The sequence below is a fragment of the Peromyscus californicus genome, unplaced genomic scaffold (genome assembly GCF_007827085.1).
Source record: "Peromyscus californicus insignis strain IS unplaced genomic scaffold, ASM782708v3 Scaffold_5__1_contigs__length_169319896, whole genome shotgun sequence".
Lineage (NCBI taxonomy): Eukaryota > Metazoa > Chordata > Mammalia > Rodentia > Cricetidae > Peromyscus > Peromyscus californicus.
The window spans coordinates 129,552,497-129,573,846 of record NW_026294573.1 but is presented as its reverse complement, the minus strand read 5'-3'; the positions used below and the strand labels follow the sequence as shown (position 1 = coordinate 129,573,846).

Below are 21,350 nucleotides of genomic sequence, written 5' to 3'. Positions count from 1 at the left end.
GCATTCCCACATTAGATCTCTAAGCCTGTGATGGCCTGCTGCATTATTGTTCTGTATGCTTTAATGTGCGCCTATAAGAGCCTTACCTTTAGAATTCCGCTAATTCTTGATGGCATGTGGTAGACATGTGTTTAATTAAATATTTCTTCAAAAATACCTTAAGACAACTGAGTTTTGTCTGTCTGATTTGCTGGGAATAGAGTGTAATATACTTTGCTATTCTGTGTTTGGCCATGTCGCTACCATCTTTCAAATTATTAGCTTTTATTCCATTGCTTTATTAAATTGAACATCACTGTTGAGGATGTTTAAACAAGACAAAACATTCTAAAGATGCTTCATCTAGGTCACCTAATATAATGCAGTTGTTGTGATAACTCAAAAAATGTTAGGTAGTTTTAAATAATACTCAACTATTGTTATTTTTGCATTCACTTTTTTTAGACAATGAAATTCCATTTTATTTGTAAATTGTTCATGTCATTCTAAACTATAGTTTGAATCCTTTGGTGTTTCTAATGGTTTGTGTGGCCTACTAGAAATCTTACATACCTTGGGCAAAAGTCGTCACTTTTTTATTTTCTCTCCTTCCTTCTTGAGATTCTTTCTTTCCACAGTATCGTGCTCTCTAAAGAATATGCCAGAATGTATCTTTTCTACATTGCCCTTGTTTTCGGCGACTTTCATTTTTATATACGTTTTGTTGAATATTTTTTGTTTCTAGACTTCAGAATACCTATGAAGTCTCTTAAACAGGTATTCTAATTCTTAAAAATGAGTAAAAAAAATTTTTTTGGTTTTTCCGAGACAGGGTTTCTCTGTGTAGTTTTGGAGCCTGTCCTGGCTCTCGTTCTGTAGACCAGGCTGGCCTCGAACTCACAGAGATCCACCTGGCTCTGCCTTCTGAATGCTGGGATTAAAAGTGTGTGCTGCCCGACTTGAGTAAAATTTTTAGAAGTGATAATGATTTTTCATATCTAGGTTAAAAACAAAATGACAAAGGAACAATACATTAAAATGAATCGAGGTATCAATGATAGTAAAGACCTCCCTGAAGAGTATCTATCAGCCATTTATAATGAAATAGCCGGGAAGAAAATATCAATGAAAGAAACAAAAGAACTAACAATCCCTACAAAATCCACCAAGCAGAGTAAGTACCCTAGTCAAGTCTGACTGTTCACTGGGCGGGTTTGTTCTGCTTCTGGGAGTGGTTATTAAGACCGGCTCCCCTATGTTTCTAAAGCTAATCTAGAACTTTCTCAAATGTTATCTCAAATGTTAAAGGGGGAGGTGTGTGCTTGAGGGTTTCTTGTTTTGTTTTTGTTTGTTTGCTGTTTGCTTAATTCAAGAAACCACTTAATTTAAGTGTGACTTGGCTATTTTGTATTAAGTGTGACTTGGCTATTTTGTGTAAGTGTAACTTGGCTATTTTGTATTAAGTGTGACTTGGCTATTTTGCTGACAACTATTATGATGGTGATAGATCTGTAGTTTTTTGTTTTTGTTTTGTTTTGTTTTGTTTTTTAGCTTCCAAAAGAAAACACTGACTAATGATTAATAAAAAAAAAACTAGGTAATTTACATATGTTAGGAGTGTTTAAATATTAACTTGTTCATTCAGCAGTTCATCTCAGCAGGGACTTAGAAATTAAAGAAATTGGTTAGAGGATACTGGAAAGATGGCTCAGAAGTTAAAAACATTTTGCTGTTCTTCCAGAATACATAATTGCTCACAACCAACCATCTGTAACTCCATTTCCAGGGGATCTGACACCCTCTTCTATCTTCCTGGGGTACACAGACATATGCAGGCAAAACTCTCACATAAAATTAAAAAGTAAAGACTTCTGCTTTCTCATCATCTATAAGCAACATAATTCTGTCTTTTTTTTTTTTTAAACCATTACACATAAATGGAAGCTGGATGTGGATGTGACTAGAAGAGGTGGGAAAAGTAGTAGTGTTGTGTAACAGGAATCTTAAAAGTTCTTATTAATAAAATCAAACCTGAGCCAGGTATTGGGGTGAACTGGAAGATCAGAGAACCAGAACAAGCCACAGCTACCTCACCTTGCCAGATCCTCAGCTGGTCTTGTTTCCTCAGACTGGAGGCCTCTGAGTCCTCATACAGAATGGGTCGCAGCTGAACTGTGTTGCTAGAAGCCTGAACGCTTGACCAGCCAAATGCTGCTAGTTTCTGGTCCTCACGCCTTATATACCTTTCTGCTTTCTACCACCACTCCCTGGGATTAAAGGCTTGCTTTCTGGGATTAAAGGCGTGATGAGTCACCATGCCTGTCTGTATCCTTGAACACATGGATTTCTGCCTCTGGAATGCTAGGATTAAAGGCGTGTGCTACTACTGCCTATCCTCTATGTTTAATAGTGTGGCTGTTCTGTCTCTGACCCCAGATAAGTTTATTAGCATGCACAATATTTGGGGGAATACAATACCACATTTCCTCTCTTTTTGTCTAAAATTTAAAAAAGCTTATAACTAATACAAGAAAAATTATATCCAGTAAGTATATACAATATACACAGTCAAGATTATATTAACGATGTCTAGTCCATTAACATTTGACAGATTCAGATAAAAACTCCATTATATATGTTAACAATGTCCAGTCCAGTAACATCTGATAAACTCAGACCAAAAAATTTTCATTACTTATCTTATTTAAAACAAGTAGTTCCTTTTTAAAAGTAGATTCCATAATCTCCCTTTTTATCTTATCATATCCATATTCTCTCTTTTTTCTTTTCATAATACATTCAGTAGTCTACCTTTTGTCATTTTTATATCTTCCCCTTTTCCTTCAGTGTAGATTCAGTGATCTACCTATTTATCCTATTATTTCTTTATCTTATTTTTCAGAGTAGATTCAATGATCTATCTCAGTGTTGAGAATGATTGTGTCAAACTCCACATTATAGTGCTATTGACTCCTCTATCTAAATAGTACTAGAGCCAACTGTGACCCAGCACTATTCTAGATATTATATATACATTTAGACAGTGATGATTAATTAGAGCTTAGATCTGACTTCAGGATGGACATTTCTGGGCCTGTGAGTGTAATGGCTCTAAAATAATTCGTTCAGAAAGAAGATTCTTGGCCTTTCTAAGCACTTGTACTTGGAGTGAAATCTCAATTTGAACATATTATTGGTAGCAAAATATTTTTAACATGAGGCAATTGATAAAGTTTATAGGATAAATCTGTTCTGAAATTTTAGAATTATAAGAACCCAGGGCATTAGGGAGATAATGTCAGTAGGTTATAACTGGTCTTATCCCTTATCTTTTTTAATATTCAGGAAGAATTTTAAGAAATTCTTTCTACTTTATAGGCAAGGAAACTCAAAACCAGACAGATTAGGAAAAATAATTAGAATTAGTCTTTCTCTAGTAGTCATATCCAACTTCAATAATTCTAACCGCCCCTGCCTTCTCTCACCATGTCTACTTTTAACATTTGCTTGTGTAAAAATAACAAAGAATTACGTTGTTTGTGGGCAGAAAAAAATTGAAATCTATGTAATGTAAAAACTTTTTTTCAGTGACAGTTACTTGTCAGACCTAAAAGATCAAGTGGAAAAGACAGATACTGAGCTGGGTATTGTTGACTGTTAGTCTACTCCAGCATCAGATCAGAGTTAGCAGTCTACCCAGTGGGGCTAGTTCCACTTTCCTTCTAGCGTTAAATATATTACGCCTTCAGCTTTACACTGAAGCAAATGCCTGTTTTCTGATTGGATCTCATTTTGCCTAGATTATAGCACCCCCTTGTCATAGATTTTTCTCTTTCTCGTTTGATAGTTGATGGTTGAAGTCAGTGAGAAACCTGATATGGGATGAAGGTGTGGTGTGCTGGGAATGCTAAAATTACTTAGGGTATCAGGGCAGTGCATGTTTTGTTTTTGTTTGTTTGTTTGTTTGTTTGTTTTGTTTTGCCAACTGAGGACAAATGCCACTGTGTTTACCTGACTTCTGTTCATTCCCATGTTTGGTCCCTTTCCTTGATAACTTTGTGAGTGTTGTACTCTCTGAGATTTTCACAGGTTTCCACTTACTCCAGACTGTTAGTCCAGTATTCCACCATTACCTAGGTGCAGTTTACCCTTTTAAAGTGAAAATTCAAAGGGAGATAGATCTCAGTGGTATAGCACTTAGCAAGCATGAGCAGGACCCTTAGCATGACTGTCAGTCAGTCAATAAATAGGCAAATTGGGTGGTTCTTTTGGCAGTTAGTGTATTTACAGTGTTGTGCATCCATCACCTCTCCTGAGACTATAAAACATTTGGTTATTCCAAACTAAAGCCTGTACCCATAAGTTGTCCCTAGAGTTCCCTCTGCCTTTGCCCTGTCTGCTCTGTTTCTCTGGGTTACCTGTTTCAGAGATTTCATGGATGTAGACTCAAACACATCATTTGGTCTGACTTCCTAGGACTATTAGTGTCATCTTAAAGTGCTTTCTGATTTAAATGGTACTGTTTCTTATTTCAGATGTAGCCAGTGAAAAACAGAGACGACTTCTGTATAACTTAGAAATGGAGCAGATGGCCAAGACAGCTAAAGCACTCATGGAAGCTGTGAGCCATGTTCAGGCGCCTTTCACCAGTGCCACACACTTGGAGCACGTGAGGCCTATGTTTAAGGTTAGAATTACTGTAACTTTGCTACAGTATATATTTATATGTGATTTTGCTTAGCATATTTTTAAAATATAGTAATAGTCTATTTGACCTAGAAGATACCCCTGATTGTTTAGAACTTAATTAATATAAACTATCTCTTAATTAAAGAAAGTGAAAGATGGTGTGCAGTGTAAGTAATTGGTAGGAGTATAATTTCAGAAGTTAGAAATATAAAGCTTTAGAGAATGGTCATTAATCCTTGGCTTGTTGTTTTCAATTATAAATGACTTATTTCTAAATCTTTGATATTTCTTCCAATTTCAAAGTGATCCTGAGGCTCAGATTCTCATCAACACTTATATCCGAGGAGTTAACATGAGGGTTCTGAGTAGAACTAGAGCCATAGAAGAAACAAATAATGCCTGCTCTGAAACGTGATTGATAGACCACTGTCACTTCATTGAAGAAAACTTATTTTTCTCTCTCCCAGAAGCTGTCAGTTGTGAATAGCTTTGTGTCAAGGGGTAGGACTTCCTGGTCACTATTCTTCCACTGTGCTATGATCTTGTCTGGCTTGAGTTTGTGCAGGTTCTGTGCATGCTGTCACAGTTCGTAAATTCAAATGTGCATCTGCACTTTTGTAACTAGAAGACACTGTTTCAAGCTAGTCAGTGGTGGCGCACACCTTTAATTCCAGCACTTGGGAGACAGAGCCAGGTGGATCTCTGTGAGTTCGAGGCCAGCCTGGTCTACAGAGCAAGATCCAGGACAGCCACCAAAAGTACACAGAGAAACCCTGTCTCAGAAAAAAAAAAAAAAAAAAGACACTGTTTCCTTGAAGTCATCCACCACTTCTGAATCTTTCTGTCCCCTCTTCCACCTATGTCCGTGATCTTGTGGGCAGGGAGCTATCATATCATATTCCATTTAAAACTGAGCATTTCAAAGTTTCTTACGCTCTATGTGTTGTCCAGTTGTGGAGCATTATACTGCAAGAAGAAGCTTCTCTGTTGAAGGTTAAGTGATGTACTTATGGATGGATATGGCAACATGTCATCAGGAGTCACTTTGTTGCTATGTTTATTTAGCAGAGTAATGGTAGGAGGTGTGCCCCTAAGGCCCATGACTTATATCTAGTCTCAGATTCTTGGCTTTATTGACAGTGTCAGGGATGCATTCTCGCTCATGGAGTTGGCCTTAAATCCAATTTTTAAAAAGTGGTTGGTTACTCCCATAACATCCATGCCACTAATGTGCACTAGTGAGCATATCTTGCTAGACAGGTCTCTATTGTAGCTGGCTAAGATGATTACTCTTCTCTTCTGGTAGCAAATCTAGCACCTTCCAGCACTATAAACATTGACCATTAGAGTTGAAGCTTCCCAGTGAGCACCAGCTAGATTTCTCCTTTCTGTGACGTAAGTATGCAGTGTCTTCAGTGACAGGGTTTTAACTGTCAGTTTGTGAAGTGTAAGCAATAGTATTGTCAGCAGCCTGTACTATTTGGGGTGGGAGGGGTGTAGGGATCCTGTGGAGTCACATTGGCCAACAACTAAAAGAGATGAAACTTGTTCTTGGTCCTGGGTGTTTTATTCAGTAGTATATGATGTCTAATTGGGGTATTAGTCCCCATTATGGTAACACTTTTTAAACTTCTTTTATGTATGTTTGTATATTTAGGAAGTAGGTAGGTTTCCATATAGCTTTTCAAAGGGCCTTTAGTGTTTGTTACCCCTCCATATTCCCTCCCTCCCCGCCCTCCCACCGCCCCCACCCCATTTAAACCTCCTATTCCGGTTGTCTCTTCACAGCACTGTCCCATTCCTGGGAGACCTCTTCCTCCCCACTGGTCCTTTGCTGGCTACCAACCTCTGTGCGTTAGTATTTCTAAGTAAAACACACATATCTAAAGTATGAAGCTAACATCCTGTATGAGACAAAATGTGCAACGTTTGTCTTTCTGGGTCTGAGTTACCTCACTTAGAATGATTGTTTTTAATCCTATTTATTTTTCTGCAAAGTTCATGATTTCATTTTTCAATAATATTCCATTGTGTAAGTGTACTGAATTTTCTTTAGCCAATCATCTGTTGACAGACATCTAAGCTGTTTCCAATTTCTGTTTATTTTGAATGAGCAGCAGTGGAGATGGAGATGGATAAGCAAGTATCTCTGTGGTAGGATGGAGCATCCTTTGGCTGTGTTTCCAAAAGTGGCAGAGTTGGGTCTTGAGGTAGATGGATGAGCATTCCCTTTACCCTACATCCTTACCAGCATGAACTGTCATTTATTTTACTGATTTTGGCCATTCTGACAGGTGTTAAGATAAAATCTCAAAAGTAATTTTAGTTTGCATTTCCCTAGTGGCTAAGGTTGTTGAGCATTTTTTTAAATGTTTCTCAGCCATTTGTGTTTCATCTTTTAAGAATTCTGTTTAGTTTTGTGCCACATTTTTCAATTGGATTTTCATCAGTTTTTTTAGTTCTTCATATGTTGTAGACACTAACCCTCTGTCAGATGGATAATTGGTAGATTTTTTTTCTCCTTCTGAGGCTTCCTCTTCTCTTGAATAATGGTGTCCTTTGCTGTACAGAAGCCTTTTAGTGTTGTGTGGTTCCAGTTATTAACTGTTGGTCTCAATGCCTGTCCTACCTCAGTCCTATTTGGAAAGTTTTTTCCCTGTGCCAGTGAGTTCAAATGGATTCCCTGCTATTTATTTGTCCAAATCAGGGTATCAGGTGTTATGGTGAAGTCCTCGACCACACCTTTTTTTAATGTAAACATTATTATTTTGTGAGGGAAGAGACTATGTTCATTCCTAATATCTAGTATAGTTCTTGGCTTGTAATTCCTCAGTAAATAAGTATTGGTTGAGGGACAGGACTAGATAATAAATTTCTAATTTTCTAGAATGTGGTTTATGATATTAAGGGATGTAAACATATTCATGAGAACATTTTTATATCTTGCTAAATCTTATTTCAGAAAGATTATACAATTATGGTTTCACTATCTACTGAGTATTATTTAGGTATAATTTAATAGAGAAATCATTGTCTTGGATTAAACATAATCCTCATAAAGATAAATGTTTTCCCCATTGATTTAAGAACCATGTGTATTTCTTCGTAAGATATAACACTGGTTTTCAACTTGAAGTCTGCTTTCTCTGTAGCAGAATGTGTAATTTATCGTTTCCATGGGTTACTTTGTAATCAATGAATACTGTTCTTGATGCTTGCACATCATCTCAGAAGCAGCGTCTTCAAGTGCTGTAGATGTAGAGTGAGGCCTAGGAAGAACCTAGGTGCTGCAGCTTGTGTGCTGTGTATAGATTTTAAGCTTTTGCCTTTAATTTTCTGAATTTTAGAAGAAAAGTTCCAAGTAATTCTGTTTTCCTTAGAAAAGTTTTGTAAGCCTACAAAATTTAATTTCATCATTATAGCTCTGCTGCTTAATGAACTATTAAAAGCAACATAATTCATATCAGACATTTCAGAGTTATGTGGATTTCTGTTGTTTGTTATCTATGCTAACTAAGTAAATGCTCTACCTTTGAGCTACCTGACCAAGTCCTTTACTTTTTGAGACATCGTCTCTCCAATTACCTCAGATCAACCTTGAACTCACAATCCTGCCTCTGCCTCTGAAGTGCTCAGATTATAGATGTAGACCAGGACCTGCTGAGTATAAAATTCAAACAAGTACTCCCTTCCAAAAGGGATAATGAATTGATTATTAAATATTGTCCAACTAGGAATCAAAATTGCTTCTTAATGTAAGTACTTAATAGTTAAAGAAAGGCTGAATGAAATTAACAGTTAAAGAAATGCAGAGCAGGCTTTGAAAAAAGTAGGGTCACTTGTTGCCAGGTAGGAAAATGATTCAAAGGATTGTATTGGAACTAAAGAGTCTGGATTATTGCAAAGGTCAGTGCTTGCAAAGAGAAATGAATTTTAAGTCATTGATAAGACTTTATATGAATTTTGACTATTCCTGTGTTTTCATTGTTGTGAATAATTTATAGATACTGTTCTGAAATTAAGCCTAGGGTTATTACTGAATTTATGATCATTTCCATTTATTTAAGCCCAAGAAACATTTCCTTCTTTAAGAAAACTTTCTCACTCACTATGCCAAGAATCTTAATTATCACTTGATATGTATGGTATATTTTAAACTTTTAATTTTTCTAGCTGGCTTGGACACCTTTTCTGGCTGCTTTCAGTGTGGGTCTGCAAGACTGTGATGATACTGAAGTAGCCTCTCTTTGCCTAGAAGGGATAAGATGTGCCATCAGAATTGCATGCATTTTCAGCATCCAGGTAACAGAATTTTACCTCTATAACCAGTTTGGAAAACATATGCCATCAGTATAGTTCAACTCACAGTATTTTTTTTCTGACATCCTTAAAAACCAGCTTTAAATTTATGATAGAATTTAAATGAATAATTTTTGAGAAGCTCTGATAGAGTAATTCCGTATGGTGTTTCTAAGCATTGTAAGTATTTATTTTAGATGCCTTTTAACCTAAGCCTCAGAACTTCATTATCTTTAAAAGAACCAAGTACCTAACATACTTTCTATGAAGACAGTCTTCTTTAGGAGTTTATGGACTTTAAGGATGACTTTTACGTAGGTTCTTTTGTTTCTTAACCCATTTAATATTTCATTGTGAATGTTATAATTTAGTACATTACAAAATACAGTCTAGCTGCGGAGGAAAAGATGAATAAATTTATAAAGCAGGTTTTTGCTAATATAATTGAAATTTTTTTTCAGTGAATTTATTTTCACTGTATGAATGCATTTGTTAACTACCGAAAGTCTCATATTGAACTGGTACTTCAGACTATATCTAGGTTTAAGAAATTTATGAACTATCTGCCTTATTTTAAGATTATATTTTTTTTTTTAGTTTTGTATATAATTTATGACATATCCGTTAAAATTTACTAAACACATAGACAGTTTGTTCAACATGAATTAGAGGCCAGTCAGTATGCTGTATTTTCAACCATGTAAATACAATTTTCTCTTTTCTTGTAGCTGGAAAGAGATGCATATGTCCAAGCACTCGCCAGATTTACCTTACTTACAGTGAGTTCTGGTATTACTGAAATGAAACAGAAGAATATCGACACAATAAAAACACTCATCACAGTGGCTCACACTGATGGAAATTATTTAGGAAACTCATGGCATGAGGTAGAAACACTTTTAACTTTGCAATTCAATTTATAAAATGATGCTAAATATTCTACTAGTATGCTTAATTGTGGAAAATAATTTAGTATATTTTGTATGAACAGCTTTTAGTAATGATTTATAATGTAATCTGTCTTTAAATCCTAACTGCATATATTTTAAGATATATATTGTTAAAAGCTCACTTTTTTTTCCTTTTCTCCTAAAGATCCTGAAATGCATCAGTCAGTTGGAACTGGCACAGCTTATAGGAACCGGAGTGAAGCCGCGATACATTTCTGGGACAGTGAGAGGCAGAGAAGGATCTCTCACTGGAACAAAAGATCAGGCTCCTGATGAATTTGTTGGTCTGGGGCTAGGTGAGGGGTTTTAAAATTACTTTTAGAAAATATTAAAATTTGTTTTTACCCTCCAGGTTATGTATTTTTATTATGACAATGAAATGTAATTAGAGAAATGAGATAAATTGCCCTTTGCCTAATATAATAGAGAAAAGCAAGATGACTAGGAAATTAGTCTTTTTCTCTTGGTCTGGTTTACAGTATTAAATGCCACTTAGTTTCTTCCTTGGAACTGTGATAAGGATACACTCAACATAATTGGGGCAACTAGAGAAAGCGTTCACACTCAGACTTTTTTAACCCACTCTGCAGGTCCACCCAAACTGTTGTCAGGATGGAACTTCTTCCCCAAGCTTTCAGAAGAGCTCGGAGTGGCCAATAGTACAAATGAAAATATTAGCAAAGATAGATGCCAAAAAAGTCAAAGATGATCCATTTTCAGTCATGAACGGAAAGAGTTCCACCAGGGAAGAAGCCTAGACTTTGACCTTGACTTCTGTCCTTCTGGGTTTGAGTCCTTCTCTACTTCCTTCATACTGACATGCCAGCTCTGTTAGTTCTAGATTCAGCTTCTACATTGCAGACTAAAGGCATCACCTCATCGCAGGATTGTTAGGACTACATAAGAATATAGACACAAGTGGACTGAGCACAATGCCCAGAGCATTGGAGATTAGGGAGTAATGTCCAACCATCCTTCCCGCTCCACCTCCAGCCATCATTAGCTGTTAGTAATTTCAGTTGTTTTTTACAGTCCTTAGGAAGTCTAAAATGGTTTCAAATCTAAAAGTGTGTCTACAGGGAAAGATAAATGACTAGGACCATGTTTTGATCTCAGGTTGGATTGAGTAAAATCAGTCCCTTGTGGTAGTTCAACTGAAGTAATTTAACATTGCAGTCTGGGAGTCTGTCTCTCAGGGATACCATAGCAGAGTATGAAGTGTAAAGTCTTGCTGCCTCTAACTTGGGATTCCCTGACCTCCACCTCCCGAGATTACAGGATTAGCCATCATGTCTGCTTTTTGTATAAACTGTCTGTGTCATAGTTTTCTTCCGGATTTCCTCTATTCTCCACTCATTTCTGTGTGTGTTCTCTCCCTCGACCGTGAATGTAAGGGCCTTGTAGATAAATGGCCCTTTGTTGGACAAGACACCTGTTTGCCCTTCTCAGCGAACTGGAACTTCAATTTGGTTGTGAGAGTGGGAGAGTTGAACCCCTGCCCAATAGTAAGGACCTGAGTAGACCCTCTGTTGCACCCAGGAGGAGCACGAAACCCGTTCCAAGCAGTTCCGTGTTTTGAAGAACTGAGGTCACAAGACTCTTGTCTTGTTTTCTTGAAGCATTCTTACAAGCACTCAGAGTTCTCCTCACAGGACTCCATTTCCTGAACTGTGTTCTGACAGTCATGCTTAATATCTATGGGGATTTGAATCCAGGGCCCATGGAGATACTTAAATCCGGGATACTCAAGTTCCTCACATAAAGAGTATAGTATATCCATATATATCCTGCTACACACTTTAAAACATCTCTAGACTGCTTATAATACCAAATAGAAAGCAAATTCTATTCAAATAGTTGTACAATATTGATAGAAATAAAAACCATTTGTAAAAGTGTAGTACAGGTAAAATTTTTCTCCCAATTATTTTTCTCATTTTTTTATTTACTTATTTATTTGTTTGCTTGTTTATTTTTCCGAAACAGGGTTTCTCTGTGTAGCCCTGGATATCCTGGAACTGCCTCTGTAGATAGACTGACCTCAAACTCAGAGATCCACTTGCCTCTGCCTCCCAGGTGTTGGGATTAAAGGCATAGGCCACCACTGCCTGACTTCATTTTATTTTTTAAATTAAAAAATAATTACATCATTTTTTGCTTTCCCTTTTGTCTCTCTAATTCCTTCCACAGAAAGCTCCCCAAATATTTTGATAGAATTGAAACTCACATGTGGAGGCAAATTGTCCATGGAAGAAGTCTTAGCTTTATGTTTTAGAAATAGAAACTGTAAGATCATCAAAAACATCTAGCCTGGGGAGGGTGGCTTCCTTAGCCTTGCTTGATGCTAAGGCTCATGATCCGAGAGTTGGGTCCTTTTCTCCAGCACTGCAAAAACAACGAACAAAAAAGCCACCCCAGATACAAAAATGTTTAGCTGCCCATGCAGATGCACACCATAATCCCAGCATTTGGGGATTGAGGCAGAAAGATGACAGGTCTGAAGTCTGCCTGGTACACAGTGAAACTGTCTTTAAAAAAAAAAAAAAGATTCATTATAGTAGGATATTATTTTAAGATACATTATTCTTGTTTATGCTGTATTTGTTTAACTCTGTGAAGCTGTGTTACTGTTCTGTCTAAAACGCCTAATGATCTAATAAAGAACTGGCCAATAGCAAGGCAGGAAAAAGGATAGGCGGGCTGGCAGGAAAGAGAATATATAGTAGGAGAAGTCTGGGGGAAAGAGATCTAGCAGCCAGAGGAGGAGGACTCCAGGGGCCAGCCATCCAGCTACACAGCGAGCCATGGAGTAAGAGTAAGACTTACAGAAATAAGAGAACGGGAAAAGTCCAGAGGCAAAAGGTAGACGGGATAAGTTAAGTTAAGGAAAGCTGGCCAGAAACTAAGCCAAGCTAAGGCTGGGCATTCATAAGTAAAAATAAGCCTAATTTATTTGGGAGCTGGGTGGCAGACCCCCCAAAAGAGCAAAAATACCAACAACAACAATTCATAACATATAAATTTGAATTATAGGCCTTCTGGTGTATATTAATATTTGAAAAGTCAGTGGCTTTGGCCACCTAAGTCTTTAAGAGTACATGCAGCACATATCTTTCTTATCCTAAGTATGAGTAATTTGGTAAAATGAGAATTGTTTGTCTGTTGCTATTATACTATCATACAACTCTGAAAGATGTTACATGTTTGTGAAATAGGGTCCTTGAGTTCCTAGACATTTTTTATGTTCTTTGATTTCTTTTAATTATTTTATAAATGATTATAAATCACATTAAATATAGTTTAAAATGCTCTTTAGAATGTAATTTCAGTTGATACACAAAACAAGTTATGTGATGACTGACGTCATTTCCTCTGACAATGTTTCCTTCATTCAGGGTCTGCCTGCTGTGTATGTTAAATGTTCCCCACACTGTTTCCCACCTCAGCTCCTCTTGTCACGTACTTCATGTTTCCTCCTTGACTCCTGTATTAGAGAGAGACTTTGTCTTCCGTATCTTTTCCTACTTCAGAAATAGCAAACCCCTGTGACTTCCTATTTCAGTAGATGACGCCTAGGGAAATGTGGGAAAATGTGGAACGTGTCAGTCTTGTAAAAGGACAAGAGATTCTGTTGTCTAGATTACTGCACTGCTAGGTGTGGGCTACATCCCCATAATCTTAGCGCTTGGGAAGCCACAGTGTGCCACACAGTGAGACTCTTTCTCAAGAAGAAGAAAAGAAAAAAGTAGTACATTAGCTGAGACAGTCTTTCTAGAGGTGTGGCTCACTTGGTAGAGTGCTTGCCTGGCATTTATAAGGCCGTGGGTTTGATCCCCAGCACCAGAATTAAAATGTGGAACAACCTTAACGCCTGTAAACTCCATTTCTAGTTTCTTTAGAGCTTGTTTGGAGGTTTTGGTGGGGAGCGCAGCTATTCATATATCCTTAACCAGAAAACAAAAACCACCAGGCTTTCTTTATAGGGCAGTTTGTCCTCCTGATCTGAGCACATGGCTTTTGGGAGGGAGATACTTGAAACTATGAAGAAAGCGGGAACACCCAACTAGGCAGCCATATCAGCCTAATAATCAACCCTAGTGACCAGTGGGGTGACAGATGTCCCTACCGAATCATCCATATATTCTCTAGTGTCGTTACAATGCCATCTCCTGCTTTTCTCTCCCTTCTCTGTGCCTCCTGCTCAGTTTTTCATTATGACCACATATAAATAGGTTAAAATATGACACGGGCTCACATGTGTTCTTTAAATAACTAGCCCGTCTTTCTGATAGCTCTCCTTTCATCTTCCTTTTATATATAGTCAGTCTCCAGAGTGTAGTTAATATTTCATCATACATGTATAGTTATTCTCTTCTTTATGAACATTAGTCTTAGTTAATAAACTTATATGTAATTAGTCTATTTCAACCGTGGAGTAACCATTACATTGTATTAAAATTTATTGTGTATCTTTCTCTGCTGGTAAATTAACTGAGTGCAGCTGTATCTTTTTTATACTGTTCAGTTCCTAGCAGAGAATTTGAATTCAGTGGCTTAAATTACATCTGCCATGTTTGCATTCAGAGGAGAATTTAATGTTTGGTCAATAGGATCAACAAATACTTGTTTAGTACCTACTTTGTGTTTAATACTGATTAGGGTAGGAACATGGGAAAATGTATATAACTTGATTCTTAATTTTCAGGGAATTTTTAGTCTGGGTGAGTATGGGGGGCCATCCCACCCCCACTTTTCCCCAGAGTGCTCTTGAGTAGGAGCAGCAGGAAATATTAGAAGTAAACAGGGGAGAGAAACAGATAGAAAATACAGGCTAGCCTCAGGAGGGCCCAACTGTCTCTGCACTCGGGTTTTTAAAGGAACGCCAAGGGGTGGAGTAAAAGACCTCCCCCAGCACCACCAAGTGCAGACCATCTCAGACCCCTCAGGCCTGTGATCCAATCATCCTCTGTATGCAGACCTGCTGGGTAAAGCCGAAATGGGCTCCAACAGGTAATTAGGTACTATTTACATTCCTAAAGTGGTTTTGGACTATATGAACAATTCTAGTCTGAGTAGTGCTTCACTGAGTAAGATAAATGAAAACAATTAAGTAGAATCTTTCATTGGACACTTGCATTGGATATGATGACTGATACATACTGATTAAAATGTTAGAGGGAGTACTAACTGGCAGGCTGAAGAATTTCTACCCTAACATAGTAAATAAAAGGAAGGTGATGATTTAGAAGTATTGGTCTTGTGAGAGAAGGAAGTGAAGAGATTGTAGAGGAAAATAAGTCTGGAAACTTTCAGCAATCTAGGACTGAGACTGTGAGAGCCGAAATTGTGTAGGAAGAGAAATACATAGATGTAAAAAACAGACCTAACAATCTTAATGTAAAATAAAAAATAAGTTACATACCTTCTTATTCCAAGAAGGAAGAACCAGGGCACAGTCAAACCAAGTCAAGCAAAACCAAACTCCATCAGTATGAATGACTCGGTGTCAGTGCCTGAGATATAATCAAGGTCTTCTGTGTTCCAAAGGGCTTAGACAGTCTCTGCAGTTCACAGCACCTGCAGCTTGTCTAGGCTCAGACTGTCCTTGGTGGCCAGGTCTCCATTGCAGGGGCCTGCATACACCGCTCCTGAGCTCTTTTCAGGGACTCTAATCCTGCCACACAGCCTTAGCCCCTCTCCATGACACCTTCAATCCGGAGGCTTCTGCTTCCCTGAGGCTGCCCCATCACCACTTTGTCTCCCTGACCTCTCTCAGCGCCAAGCCTCAACTGTTCTCCATGGCCTTTAAAACTGATACCACCTGGGAGGCTCTTACATATTACCAAGTTCAGCTGCCAGCATAAGATACAACTTTAGCTCCCTCTGGAATACATCTGTGTGCTGACCTTGAGGACACACTTCCCAGAAGATTGTACCTCAGTGACGCTGGTTTCTTCCCAATCATCACTGCTTCTCTCAGCTCAGCTAATGGTGTGGATTGTCACCGGCTCCAGCTTCAGACAACACAGATTCTTAATACAGAATATGACACAAACAGCCCAGTAGTCTGAAAGGGACTCTCCAACTTCCCTCTGAAACCTCACAAGCCAGGCCTCCATCATCTGTACTGCTTTCATCATTAGTCTTAGTAACCACAACAGCTCACTAAAGCTTTGAAAACTCAATGGTTTTTCCAGCCCAAGGTTCCATACACAATCCTCCCCCAACACAGCATGGTCAGGTCTGTTAAAATAATCTTCCACTTCTGGTAACAGTTTCTGTCTTAGTTAGAGTTTCTATTGCTATTATAAAGTACCATAACAAAAAAGAACTTGGGGAGGAAAGGGTTTATCATATTACCACTTTCAGGGAAGTCAGGACAAGAACTCAAGTAAGGAACCTGGAGGCCGGAACATCATGATGCAGAAACCGTACAGGACTTCTGCTGACTACTGACTTGATCCCCACTGATTGTTCAGCCTGCTTTCTTTTAGCACCTAGGACTACCAACCCGGAAGTGGCACCACTCACAGTGAGCTGGCCCTTCCCACATCGACCATCAATGAGGAAAATGTACCACAGGCCAGTCTGGTCTGGCGTTTTCTCAGTAGATGTTCCCTCTTCACAAATGACAAGTTTGTGTCCAGCTGACATAAAGTTAGTCAGCACATATACCAGAGATAATCCTAAAGTGCAATTTAAAAACTAGGAATATTGTTTACTGTCTCACATGGAATAGTTTGGAAGGAAAGGAAAATGATTGTTATAAAGAAGAGAATATTACAACATACAAAGAGAATTTTAAATCAACCGTATAGGAGGTTGGGGATCAGTGACAGAAATGGTACTGTGGCCACCTGGACTCATCTACAGAATATAGCAGTAGAACTGGGGCACTTCTAGGTGGTTCGGTTCTTAAAGATTAAGGAAGAATTTGCCCAGTACCACCAATTTTGTGACCTAAATTCATAGTGGTCTTGTTTGTGTGACCCTTGCAGATATGTCTTATAGCCATGTCTTATATATTCTGTGTCCTTGCTTTGTAAATGTCATTGGTGTCACATCATTTATGTTATTAGGAAAATACTTGACTTTACAAATGTGGTTTAGAACACTTAGAACTGTAAGTGCATTCTTTCCTTGAATTATTTTCTAACAAAAACGGTGCACACTCTATTATGCTTGGCAGTTGGAGGAAATGTGGACTGGAAGCAGATAGCAAGTATTCAGGAGTCTATTGGAGAAACCAGCTCTCAAAGTGTTGTGGTTGCTGTAGATAGGTAAGGTATTCATTTTCTGCCCTTCCCACTTGAATACTGTTTCAGTTCTATTTTGCTCCTTGTTTAAAAAGAAAAAAAATACGGTCAAAATAACTTTTAGAAAGTATTACAAGACTATTTTGTGATATACTGTGATTTAGATGATGAAGTACCTTTAATTTTGGTTTTACAAATGTAAAATACAGGAAGAATTTTAATTGCATAAAACTGTGTTACAATTGATACTGGAAATATTAGGGAAATATTATTCTTGATGAAAAAAATCACAAAACTCTCTATAGAAAATTATTCTTTTTTTTCAACCCTTGGAAATGAAGCTTAATTTATCTTTCTAGGTAAGTGGTGTAAAACAGCATTCTGGATAAAGTGAATGGGTTTTGCTGGAAATTCTTATTATATGCTTCTTTGGAAAGGTCTTTAAATTTTTTGCATTCTATACATTTCTGGGTATTCCCATTTTTTTTTGTTTGTTTGGTTGGTTGGTTTGGTTTGGTTTTTCGAGACAGGGTTTCTCTGTGTAAGCTTTGCGCCTTTCCTGGATCTCGCTTTGTAGACCAGGCTGGCCTTGAACTCACAGAGATCCTCCTGCCTCTGCCTCCCAAGTGTTGGGATTAAAGGCATGCGGCACCACTGCCCAGCCTTGATGTTTATTTTTTTCCAAGTAAATGTTCTCAAAATTGAAACCACATTTTACAACACTGGCATTCAAATTTTTTTAAAACTACTTATGTTTGAATCTTTCAAAAATGTATCAGTCTTTGCTTGATGGTCTTGAGACTCAGACTCATTCATTATTTACTTCACTTCAGATAAAACTGTGGCTGGGGAAGAGGGTTGTATACCTGTGCCTGCCCATGTGGAGGCCAGAGGTGAATATCAAGTGTCTTCTTCCACCTTATTCTTTGAAGCAGAGTCTCTCACTGGTTGACCTAGAGCTCACCACTTTGGTTAGTCTAGTTAGCAGAGGGTCCTCTTTCAACCTCCAGTGCTGACATTCAGATTTTTATTGGCATGGGTGCTGGGGATCTACGCAAGTCCTCAAACTCTCACAGTGAGCACTCCGTAAAGGCAGCTCCCCATTCTCCCAGAGAGATGTTTGCACCAAGTGCAAACAGCTCGATTGGTCAGTGGCTCCTAACTGTGAAAGTACTTTCTGGAGCTTCTTTCTTGAAAAGAATTCCTAGTGTCTGATGTTGGGTGTTTTGTTTGTTTATTGTCTTCCTTGTGTAGATTCTAAAAATACTATCACCTTGTATCTACCATGTATTTATTTAGCATGAAGGCTTATGACATATAGGTTCTTTGACGTGTTATTTTATGTCATTCTTTACGTCAGCAAGAGCTGAGTGTTATTAGTGTCCTCAATTAACAAATGAGAAAACTGGAACAGAAGAGTTTTAATAAGTTGCTCATTCTCACAACCAGCTAGTTTTGTTTTATTCTTTCATTCATAGAGAAATTTGGGGAGTAGAACAAGCCTATGGGTCTGTCCAGAGCCCTTCTTCCTCTGTACAGCTCCAGAGCCGGGTAGTAGCTGCCAGTTTTGCTCCTAGGCTATCTTCCATTTCAGTGATGTTCCTGTCTTGTAGAAAGTCATCTTTATTGTTATGAGGATCTATTTAGATATTATAAAACCTTGAAGAAGTTAAAGCATGACTGTAAAGCCTCCACAGGCTGCTGTGCTCTGGAACATGGCTTAGCTTTGGTGGAACATGACTGGGAGTAGAGTGGCCCCTCAGGCTACCAGAGTGAGTAGGAATTTGAACGCCCTTACCACGTTGCATGTCCCCTGCCATCTCCAGAGCCTCTGGTTGCTGTGGTAATTCTCTGTCCTTGTCTTTGGTCTCCACTCTTCGCCGTCAGCACAGCCTGCTGCATCCCTGCCCTGTGATTGCAGAGTCGCCATTTTACTGCCCTACACTTTGCCATTTGCTTTTTTTATTCTCCAGTTAAATCCTTTCTTACTTCTTTGATGTCTTTTCTGTTGTTCTCTTATATTGCTTAATTATTTTACTCTGCTATGTTTTGCTTACAGCTTTGCCTTCCATGAGACTACCTCTAGTTTGGGAGAAATCAGCTGATCACATTTGCATAATCTAGCAATTTTTTCTTTGGTTGATATGAGAACTTTGTAGCTTTTCTGTATTTTAGGTTCTAGGTTCAGTCTAACCATTGGGCTAAATGGTATGCACTTCTTAATGTTCCCCCATGATTTTTTTGCCAAGTTTTTTTTTTTAATTACTTACTTCTTTACCCAAAAGAACAGTACAGAAAATCTTAAGCCATTCCTTAGCAGGAGCTGAGATTTTACATTTGCCAACCTGTTTTGTTTCTTATTGTTATATTGAAGATTAAAATTAGTTGTATGTGAAACATTCAGATTGTGTTAGTAGAGAAAAACAAGAATACATTGAAAATGTTTGCTGCAAGTTTAATTCATGTCAATATGATGCTGTGTGGAGAATACTTAGGGAGACTTTGGAGTCAGCCTGCTGCAGTTTGAATCTTGGCTCTGGCACTTACTGGTTCTGGGACTCTGAAGAAGTTGTAACTGTCCTTGCACGAGTTCTCTGTTTACAGGTGTTGGGTTATAATAGTCCATATTTTGATTATGGAATGAATATGAATATATATAAGATACAAGGATAGTACCACCTGGTGATTGATAACTCCTACTCTTACTACAGTATTTTTAAGATGAATATTTGAGCTGTCCCTGCCTTTGAGGTGTCCCCTTTAACTTGTACATCTAGTTGTGAAGATTTAAGTTGAGGACAATCATAATACCTGTGAAATCTAGTCTCCTCATACTGCTGCACAAAGTCCAGCTCCTGGTAAAGAGAACAGGTTGTCCATGTGTGTGTGTCCTGAGTCTCTGTGACAGTGACACAGAGAAGCACTCTCGAAGGAAGGAGGCTGCACAAACTCTTGAATAGCAGCAGGAAACTGGTTCAGCCAGTTCTTGGAGAAAAGTGAGAGCATTTGTAATTGTTTTGTCATTTTTAAGTTCTAAGTGAATTTCCTAATCAAATGAACATTGTTTATAAAAATAAAATGCAACTGTATCTTAAGAACTTGCTTAAGGTTTGAGATATATATAAATCAGTGGTAGAGCACTTGCTTAAGACTAGTACATTATCAGTAAAAATTGAAAATCCCATCATTTCCTGGTAAACCAGTTCATTGCTTTCACAGATTAATATTTCTTAACCTTAAAACTCCATAAGATACTTGCCTCATATTTGCAAATATGTAACTGAAGTTACATTGTACACTCTGAGTACAGAATATAAGTGGGAAGGAGAAAACAGTTCAGATAACTCTTGTTAGTAAGCTGTATGATGAATAAATATTCACTTGGCCATTTGGCCCTCTTAAGACACCTAAGAACTGTTAATACTCCAGGCCGTTACTTTTGAGTTGGTGTAACAGAAGTAAAACGTCATAAGTTTTTAAATTAATGTTATTTTTCCCCAGAATATTCACAGGATCTACAAGGCTAGATGGAAATGCTATTGGTGAGTATAAATATTTATTCTACTCGTAAGCTGTCCTTTTGGCTAAAAAACTTTAAAGTTAAGATGAAAATGTAAATGTATTTATTTTTTAGTTGATTTTGTTCGTTGGCTCTGTGCTGTGTCTATGGATGAATTGCTTTCCACTACACACCCCAGGATGTTTAGTCTACAAAAGATAGTAGAAATATCATACTATAACATGGGAAGGATACGACTGCAGTGGTCTCGGATTTGGGAAGTTATTGGAGACCATTTTAATAAGGTATTTGAGTAATTATAGTATTTGTTTACATTTGCAATATTTTTCCTTGTTTAAATTTCCCTAATCATAATCTCATTGAATTTTTTTCCCTTCTAAGCAATTGTTTGTTACAGTTTTATAATTAAATTTAGAAAACCTTTCAGGAATCATGCTACAAACTTTTATTACTGGCACTTTGGGTAGGTTGAGTCAGAATGTCTGTAAGTTCAAGGCTAGCTTGGACTACATGTATGGCAAGATCCTGTCGCACAAAGGAAAAAGAAGGGCTCTTACAAAGGACCCCAAGTCCAGTTCCCAGTGTCCACATCTAGCAGCTCACAACCACCTAGAGTTACAACTCAAGTTTCAGAGGATCTGATGCCCTCTTCTGCTC

The 21,350-nt window shown here is 37.9% G+C and overlaps 1 protein-coding gene across 1 annotated transcript in view; it reads left to right on the top strand.

The window, feature by feature from the left end:
• Positions 1-21,350, top strand: part of Arfgef1 (ADP ribosylation factor guanine nucleotide exchange factor 1) — a 104,093-nt gene that overhangs the window by 59,981 nt on the left and 22,762 nt on the right. The window contains exons 18-25 of the mRNA XM_052715147.1: positions 982-1,153; positions 4,515-4,666; positions 8,842-8,970; positions 9,696-9,854; positions 10,063-10,213; positions 17,107-17,197; positions 20,675-20,715; positions 20,808-20,977. Of these exons, the coding sequence (XP_052571107.1) occupies positions 982-1,153; positions 4,515-4,666; positions 8,842-8,970; positions 9,696-9,854; positions 10,063-10,213; positions 17,107-17,197; positions 20,675-20,715; positions 20,808-20,977 (1,065 nt within the window). The remainder of the gene's footprint in view (positions 1-981; positions 1,154-4,514; positions 4,667-8,841; positions 8,971-9,695; positions 9,855-10,062; positions 10,214-17,106; positions 17,198-20,674; positions 20,716-20,807; positions 20,978-21,350) is intronic.